The sequence below is a fragment of the Heterocephalus glaber genome, unplaced genomic scaffold (genome assembly GCF_053883595.1).
Source record: "Heterocephalus glaber isolate CG9 unplaced genomic scaffold, H.glaber_assembly_v1.0 deba00001662, whole genome shotgun sequence".
Lineage (NCBI taxonomy): Eukaryota > Metazoa > Chordata > Mammalia > Rodentia > Bathyergidae > Heterocephalus > Heterocephalus glaber.
In genome coordinates this window covers 295331-305103 of record NW_028258403.1, presented here as the reverse complement: position 1 = coordinate 305103, position 9773 = coordinate 295331, and the positions used below count along the sequence as shown (strand labels likewise).

The 9773-nt window shown below is 38.3% G+C and overlaps 1 protein-coding gene across 1 annotated transcript; it reads left to right on the top strand.

Annotated features, from left to right (window-relative positions):
• Positions 1-5788: 5788 nt before the first annotated feature.
• Positions 5789-9003, top strand: LOC101724631 (toll-like receptor 11). Its single transcript, XM_013065679.3, is given in 2 exon segments — positions 5789-7815; positions 7817-9003. Coding segments are annotated over 2 exon segments (2751 nt in total). The 5' UTR covers positions 5789-5806; the 3' UTR covers positions 8559-9003.
• Positions 9004-9773: the final 770 nt, after the last annotated feature.

Here is a 9773-nt window from a genome sequence, read left to right as displayed (position 1 = left end):
GGCATATTTGATGATTTCTAAGTGTAGTCCAGTAAATGCAATCAAAATTATATAGTTATTTAAATTTATAAATATGATTCTAATGATACTGATTTTTTTATCCTGTAAAATTAAGCTTCTATAATGTCCCTTATAAAATTAAAGTGGAGAGATTATATAGATAAATGAAAGCATGTGGATGTTCTTTAGAAGTGAGTGTAGTAAGTAAAAAATATACATATTTTGGAGTTTTTTGGATAGGCTTTTTTTTTTATTTTTTTGGTACTGGGATCAAACTCGGGTCCTTGAACTTGAGGAGCAGGCAGCGAAACCACTGAGCTAAATCCCTGACCCTTTGGATAGTTTTTTCATGACTCATCTGTAACAAAAATGCGTGTGTTCCATCTGATAACAAGTTTATAGTTCTGGGATGAATAGAATTAAACATATATTATTTGGTTTGTTTATGTGTTGATGATACATAAAAGAAGCAAAATGTATGTTTTCTGATTGTGGCTCTTAGCAATGTAGTTTTATTATTTTGGTGACGTGGTCATTCATAATTCATAAATCCTTTGAAGCAATTTACCAAACTTTCCACGGGCCATAAAATAGTCTAGCTTAATGACATCTAGGTGTATGCTGTTCTCATTACCACTTTCTAAACCTCTAAAAGGCAACTTCTAATTCCATGCTCAGCAATATTAGTCAATCTATTCAGAAACGCAGTCTCCGAAGCACATAATGTTTTTATTTAAGTGAAGAGTCACCAAAAGCTTAATGGGTCAGTTGATTGCATTTTAATAATAGAATATCTCCTCCTGAAAATTGGAGAGTAAAATTTGTATTTGACAATAAATTGCTACAGTTCAAAACACAAATAACAATTCATTATTGTTATTGAAACAGTGTGAAAAAAATAAGGAATATTTTTTAAAGGAAAAAAGCATCTAGAATTCAATCACCATGTGTCTGTTTTATTTGTAATATTGAACTTATTCTAATTTTATAATAAGCCTTTATAATTATTTGTTGTGCTTTCTTCAATTTTATTTGATGCAATATATTTTATATCCATGTTCCTATAGTTATGAAAATTAAGAAACTATAATCTTCTTGATTATATTGTATATATTTATGCAATAGTTTCCTTCCTCATCATTTTACAAATTTCATACGTCATATACTTTTATCTGACTAGCAAGCCTGCCTAGTGTTGCTAAAATTTGTAATCATAATGTGACATTAAAAATATTTTAATTATCACCTTGGATCATAGTAGCTGGAGATTCATAATAGGCAAGATTTTTTGTTGCAAATCCACAATTTTAGATCAAAGTATATCCATTTTCCATCACAAAAAGTCAGAGTGATTTTTACTGTTAATAACTATAATATCTTATTGAACAAGTATGATATGGATTCTGAATTTTTATCTGTTGATGTGAACTTTTTTTTAGAAGTAGGGCCTTTCTTTCGAGGAGCTAAAAAATGGCTTATAAAGGATATAAGAAAGGGAATTTTCAGAAGGAAGGTTAGGAGAGAAAGGAATACCACAACTATAAGAATGACCTCTTATAGAATTACTACTGAGGCAACCAGGGAAGGTTATTGAACATTCCAACATCCTATTTCCATCTACTACCAATCTCTACTACAACATGTTTACTTCCACTCTTTTGTTATAAAATAATATTTCAATAAGATCTTTGTAAAGATTTTTCATAAGAATATTTCCCAAATACTATGTGCACACAACAATTTTCATTTTTGATCTTTTGTCTTACAAAACTTTGGAGGGAAAGAGATGATTTCTCAGTTCAAAATGTAAGAATGCACATGTAAATTTTAGCATGTACATTCCAGGTAGAGAAAACTATTTCTTCTTTTGATGTAAGAAGCTCCTTGGACAATCTTATTTATCAGAATTCTGGCATATACATCTCCTTATGTAGTCTATTGGGAATATTTCTTATCTCTATACTCCTTTCCAGGTATATGACTTAAATTTCCTGAGACTGATCAAAAAAGAGCTCAGGAAGAACAAATGGTTAGGACAGAAAGTATTTCCATAATAATTTCAGACTCCTTACCATGAGTTACCAAGTTAAAATATTTTCACAGCCACTACCTTTTCAGTTTATTGTTAGAACTCCAGATACTATATTGGTTCACAGCTTTTTCCACAGTACTAAATTAATTACACTACTATTCATGCATCATATTTTTTCAAGCCAAACTGCATTTCACATGTGAAGGGAGGAGAGAAAATGAATACTAGACACAAAAATAAAAAGGTTTTTTTTTCCTGAACATTTAGACTTTCAAAAGAGCATAGTATGGTGACATTATTTAAAATGACTGTGCTGGTTAGTGGTTTCTTCAGGGGAAATGAGAATAGCTAGTATTTTCTACTATTAATATGAGTCATTGTGTGTAAATACTTATTATGCTGACCACACACCCAACCCATCTTCATTACAATTAATTCTCTTTTATACAACCAAACATTATGTACACTCAAGATTCCCTGAAAAGTTAGGACATGGGGTGAATGAACTAATATTCCCAGGAAACAGAGAGCATGAAAGTATTAATTTAATGAGTTTAGATGTGCAAAGTTATCACACTTTTGGCAACATTAAAAAAATAAACATTTGGAGTCACTGTTGAAAGTCATTTCTGTATGCTATTTTATTTACTACTTATGACAGCTCAAAGAAGTCAAGTGCATAGTATCTTACCTCCAAATTACTGAGACAGGTAGGCTGTGGAAATGGAAATGAACCTGGGGATGGGGAGGCAAAGTGGAGAGTAAAAATGATTAAGGTGACCAGTTCCCCAAGATTAATGTAGTTATTATGTATCTTGAACATATACTAACTTTTAAAACATAACAAAAATAAAAATTTAAATAAAAATTACTGAGAATGAAACCAACACAAAGATTAACTTGCTTAATAGAACACAGCATCTGATCCAAGGCAGGCTAACTATGGAATCCACAGTCTTCACTACTAAATAGGAAAAGGGCCAAGACTCTGAAATCAGATAGATTGGTTTCAAATCTACATTATTTGACCTTTTCACCTAGGTTTCTTTAATCTCTATAATAGAACTAATAACAATACTTATGTCTAAGAATAGCTGTGTTGGATAAATGAAGTAGAAACCTATGTTCTATGTAATAGTTTGGAATTGGTTTTGATCAATATTATCAATGCCTTTTTTTATCCAGTACTGTATCCTCCTACCTGTTTCCTAGAGTGCTGGAATTATGGGTTGAGTCACCAGGCCCAGATATAATGTCTTTCATTTATAAAGTTCTTTACACTTTCACATAGCTTCTCAGTTTATCTTTACAATTTTTGTCACATAGTAGGATAAATATTTCCACACTTATTTCATAATGAAGCTAGAAAAGCAAATATATGTCTAAGGCCACATATGATAAGTGAAGGAACAAGTTACACTCACTTAAATTCAGTAAGAATTCTGCTCAGCTGTGGACCCTCTCCTGGGAACCATGGCTGAGTCCTGTGTATCTGCCTTCAAGACCACATGTCCATGCAGACCACAGGGTTGGTTTTATTCCAGAAAGAAATAGTGTAAAGGAGAGATGAGTTGTTTCAAGATAATGAAGAGGTTTATATTTGAAGACTTGCGAAAAAATGTAATATGCTAAATATGTTATTGAGTAGAAAAGGAAGGCTGTGAAACAAAATTATTATATAATCTTACATAATTATGAAGTCATGGTAAGGTTAGATTCTTTGTTTCATCTTTAATTTAATATATATCTGATTTTTCTATGATAAACATGTATATCTCATCTACGGTGGGTTTTTAAGCTTCTTCACCCCATAGGAACACTTCTAGGGGTAATCAAGCCATACCAGTCAGAGGTAGACAGTTTCAGAATGTTATCAAGGAACCAGGCTCTTATTTATTTATTTAATTAATTAATTTTTTGGGTACCGGGTATCGAATTCAGGACCTTGCACCTGTGAGGCAGGCACAGTGCCACTGAGCTAAATCTCCAGCCCCTCTTATTTATTTTAATAAATCTTTCTTAGTATATGTTTCCTTCCTCAAAGACATCTTACTATCTGAAGCCAGCAACAGAAGGTTCAAATAGCAAAACAGAAGCAAACCTATGTACCACTTATGCTATTGCTTGAACATATATTTCAAAGATGACTACCAGTAACAAGGGAGGCTGCAACATTTAATTTTTGAGCTGAGCACATTGTCACTAGAATAAAATTGAAATTGTAGTAAGCATAAAATAGCAAGACAAATACAGCAGTGGAAGTTTAGAAGTGGCCCCTTTTTCTCAAAAGTCTACCATTAGTAGGTTGATCCTCTTCTTAAGCAAGGCTTTATATACAAACAGCAAGAGAAACAATTTAGTGCACAGAAAAGTTTTGAATACAAAAATGTAATTAAAAATTTGGGATACTACAGAGCCTAAGATGCTCAAGACCAGAGATGGGAGAACTACTTAAATATCTCCCAAATCAAACTTATATCACTGGTACTGCAAAAACAGACAACAAGTATTCAAAACAGATCTTAGTCAATATAATAATCTAAATATGGGGATCTTCCTTCCATTGGAGTAATAAATTACCACAACTCAATTCTGGTTTTATGGCTTCCTTCCCAGAGATTTCTCCAGGGCCCACATGCTCTGGAAAACAAGATTCTACTGTTTACACAGAAATAAGCCTTTCCTCTTCTCCCTTTACTTTGTACTTCCAAACTCAGCGGGAAGGAAGAATCCCTTCCAGTAAGTTTTTAGGTTTTCCTTTATTTAGTCTTTCTGGCTTAAATGAGCTTGACATTAAAACTTCTGGAGAGCACAGAGAGAAGGAAGGGTAGAAATGTTGGAGATGGATCACTCTTATTTCAGAGAAGAAAACTGTCCTGGAGAATAAAGAAGGACCTATTCTTTCAAACTTCAAGAGGATATGATACAAAGTAAATGAGAACTTAAATTCCTAAACTAAATGAGGAAAAGGGAAATCATAAAATAGAAAAAGTCATTGGGAGAGAAAAGGAAGAGAAAATAGTGTGGTTTGGGGAGATGTTAGGAGGTTAACAAAGCCCTCTCTTCTGTTCCCTGGACCTCCCCACCTCAGCTAATAACAGGAGTGTCACACTCATACACAACAGAGCTGGGCCCATGGTGGAAGAGTCACAGGAGAGAAGGTCTTGACTGCTGTGCTGCAGGAGAAGATAAGAAATCTTTTCTGAAATACATCAACTCTGTCTCCACCGACATACTTTTCTTCTGCACAAAGGTAAATACACTGCTCTGCTCTTGTGCCAGGGGAGTTTTGTGGACAAAGTGGAAGAGCAGTTAGTGGAATTGATAGAAAAGAAAGCAAAAGATTTGTCCCTATATAGAGACCTTGCCTCTCTTCGGGGGAAGCCAGAGGCTAGGAGATAAGACAAGTAAATTTGCTGCCTCCAAAGAACTTAAGAATCTAAGCTATCTATCCCCAACATGAAGATTGGGAAACATTGTTTCTCTCCCGGAATTTACTATAAGCTAAGAATATCTGGGCCTTCTCTCTGCCTTCTCTGTTTCTGTCTCCCCTAGCTCTCTATCCACATGGAGCCAATTGTGAGTGAATATAACTTGAGTCCCCTATTCAGTCAAATGTCTCATTACTATCACAATCACAGAGCTGTTTCTCCAATATGTCTGAGAAATCCTACAGATGTTATGTATATCAGAAGCCCTGGGATGGGATTGTCCATTAGTGTAAGATTTGACACTCTTACTCTTTTCTCTCTTTTCCTAGAAGCAGTACCAAGGATGGAAAAACCTCTGTTCTCTGCTCTCCTGCCTCTCTTACTGTTGGCCTTCGTGAGCCATGGCTTAGTAAGCTGGGCATGGACTACACCTGATTGCACCATCGCAGACAGCTCCCTACTGGCTAACCTCTCCTACTACATCCCATTCTGTTCCTTGGCCCCACGACTGCACCTTTTTGCATCATGCTCCAATGTTAAAGATGTAGCTCAGACCCTGAGAGCAGTGCCCCGGGATAGAGAAGTGCTTTGCCTCCAAGGAATAGTTCCTGTCCTTCCAGCCAATGCCTTTGGTGACTTCCCCTCCCTACGGCTTCTGAGGCTGCAGTTGGGCAATCTCAAGGTTGCCTCTAAGGCCTTTGAAGGATTGGACCAGCTGCAATACCTTTACTTTGAACATCATGCTCCCTGTTGCCTGAATCTATTTCTCCCTCCAGATGCTCTGGAGCCCCTCATATTACTTAATAGCCTTTCCTTTCAAGGCTACTGCTTAAATTATAGTTAGGACATCCAGCTGCCAATCAGCCTTACTTGTCTGACCCTGAGACACAGCTGTTTGACCAAGCTGCAGGAACTGAAGGGGCTCTTCCCAAATCTTCTGCATGGTTTCTCTCCTACAGCCAGCCCCAGACCATTGGTATCATTTTTGGAGGTGCTGGATTTGTCATCCAACCTGCAGCTGAGCCAGGGAGGTATCAGATCCCTGGATGGCCTCCAGATGCATTCTCTAAGATTGGATAGCACCCCGTTAAGTTTATTAGGCCTCCTAGGCTCAGGGCTGCTCCATCTGGACTTCCTCTCTCTTGTGGGTACAGGTGTGACAAAGCTGCCTGGGAGTGTGGCAGGGTACTTTGCACTTCGTGCCCTTGACCTTGGGAGGAATCAAATCCAAAAGATAGAGGATGCAGATCTTGCAAGTTGCTACTCCCTGGAACTCCTCAGTCTTCATGATAATGACCTGCAATCACTTCCCATCGGGTTCCTGAGTGCCCTTCCCCAGCTTCAGAGGCTCAACCTGTCCATGAATAATCTGGGCTCAACCTTGGTCCTCCCAGATGGGCTGGTTAGTACAAACCTGAGAGTGCTCGATCTGTCCTACAATGAATTCTGTAATCTGCCGTATGGGGTCTTCTCTTTTCTTCCTCAACTTCCGGAACTCTGGCTGGGTCGCAACAACCTCTCCAACTTAACCAATGGAAGCCTAGAGGGACTCAGGTGGCTAAAGACACTAGACCTGAGTTGGAACCAAATTAAGATTCTAAATCCAGGATGGCTGTCCTCTCTTCCTGCCCTCACTTCACTGAACCTCCTGGGCACCTATTTAGAGTATATCCCAGGCAAACAGTTCCAGGGTCCCCACAAGCTGAGCTATCTGCAGCTGGGCTCTCTTCTTGAGCTGCAGATTTACCCTCCCTGGCCCCCCGCACTGCTCAGCTTGGAGGTATGGGCAACAACGTGGGTCGAATTCATAGTCCACAATGAACAACCATTTTTGTTCTTGGAGAATCTTACCTTGCAAACTTCCTTTGTGCTATTGCATCCAAGCAATGCTACAGTTTATTTCCCTTCCCTGCGTCACCTCACTCTGAGAGGTGTCAGTCCCTACATTTTCTCAAGCCATAGGCCCCAGAAATTTTTTCCACAGCTTCCTCTCCTAGAGCACTTGCACTTCTGGTCTGATAATGGGGACATGGAGAACATGTGTCTGTTTGGCATGGCCAGGCTTCAAGTGCTGGAGCTGGGGGACCTAAACTTCCTCTCTGAGTTTGGTTCAGTGAAGCTGGAGACACTTCTGCAGGAAGTGCCTCAATTACAGGTGTTGGCTTTGAGCCACCTGAATCTTTGGAACCTCTCTATGTCCACCTTCAAGGACTTGGGTCACCTCCGGTTGCTGCTGTTCAACTCTGAATTGACCCTAGGGTTGGACAGTAGCCTTCAAGAGCTAATCCCCCAGATGCCACAATATGTTTATTTCTCAAATGTCACCTTCACCTGCCAGTGTGAAAGCTCTTGGGTGGGCTCCCAACAACTTTGTGTATGGGCTGGAGAAATCCATCTGCATGGCAAATGCTTCTGACTACTCCAAGGCTCCACTGCTCTCCTTCTTTTCTGATCACTGCACACATGATCCCGAGTTTCAGGGCCTTCTTGCCAGCTTCACTCTTGTATTCCTGATGTCCATCCTTGCACTGCTTGGCTGTCCCAAGTGGTACTGGCTTCACCACCTCTGGAATCATTTTCAGGCCTGGTGGTGGAAATTATGTGGGAGTGGCCCCAGAAGGCAATTCTATTATGATGTCTTTATATCCTATTGTGAGCAGGACCAACCCTGGGTACTGGAAGAACTGGTTCCTGCCCTGGAGAAGCCTCCTCCGACAGGTGAGGGCTTGAGGCTATGTCTGCCAGCAAGAGACTTTGGCCTTGGGCAGGACAGAATGGATGCCATAGTTGCCAGCATAGAAACTAGCAGAGCTATTCTCTGTGTGCTCAGCTGTCAGGCCCTGAAAAGTACCTGGTGCAATCTGGAGTTAAGGCTTGCCACCTACCATTTGGTGGCCAGGCTCGGGACAGGCTGCCTACTGCTGCCGTTTGTAGAGCCTATAGATAGGCAGAAACTACACAGCTATCACCGTCTCACCCGGTGGCTCCAGAAGGAGGACTATTTTGATTTACATCAAGAGAAGGTGGAGTGGAATTCTTTCTGTGAGCAACTTCGGAGAAGGCTAAGGAAAGTGGGACGAGAAAGAGAAGATTAAAGGCTTTGAGTGATTTAGCCATCCAAGAAGGGGTTTTTGTAAGCAATTCTTACTTCAAGCCTCCTTTTGGCACTAAAAATGACATATATGAGGATACTTAATCCCTGTGGGAAGCATATTTGAAAACACTGGAAATAAGACATTCAGTTCAAAAAACAATTCTGATACTGTTCCCAGTCCTTTGACAAGGCCTCAAAAAAAGAATACATGTACCAGCTGTACACAAAGAGTGCAAACATTATGTACTGAAAATGTGTAAAGGAAGGGGATCAAGAAATGGGTGGAGGAGGGAGGGAAGGAAGGGAAAGAGATGAAAAAGGAATTTTGATGTGTTTTGTACATGTACCACCTTCTCACAAGAAATGTAAACAATATGTAGTACACACAAGTATTAATAAACTAAGATAATATTTTTAAAAGAATATATGAAAACAATACTAGAGTCCCATGAATATTTTTCAGAATAGATTCGTTCTGGTTCTGTTAGAAGCAGTGTGTTCACCTGTTTAGTAAAAAGTTTTATTATTCCAGAATAATGGGAAAAGAAACAAGCTATTTCTCAGTGCTCTGAAGTGAGTTTGAAACCATGTTTGTGTTCACCAGGGGTTCAAACATTTAGTTTTTCTAATGCTTGAAGTTCTTACAAAAAGGCATCAAATAAGTGAGAACAATTGTTTTTCTTCTATTGACACTGAGGAATCTAAATACATAAAGGTAGGTGATTTACAATCCTATGATAGTTCATGTATAATAAAATTTGGATCTAGTGTCTGTCTCTCTGACTCACAGTACAGTGCTCTATTGCCTTCCATTAACTTCTAACAAATGACAACTTGCTACAAAGTTAAAGCAGGCAAAAAGAAGATAAATATTTTTATAAATTACATATATGATCTATTTCCAAGAGTATTTTGGGTTTCCAGAAACTTTGCAAGAAATTATAAGTGCCCCCAAGCAGAATGATAAAGGAGATTGATAAAAAAATAGAGTATCATGCACCCAAAATATTCATGCTTCAAAAATATTTAGTGCTATGAAACTATTAAGAATCATGCTTCGAGAATATTTAATGCTATGCATGGGAAAAGACTCAACATATAATATCAAACAAAAATATTGACAACTGACATGCACTATAGTTCCAATTTTGAAAATAATTGCAGATATATCTAATATATCTCATGTGAAGACAAAAAGAGAAGACTAGAAATGTAA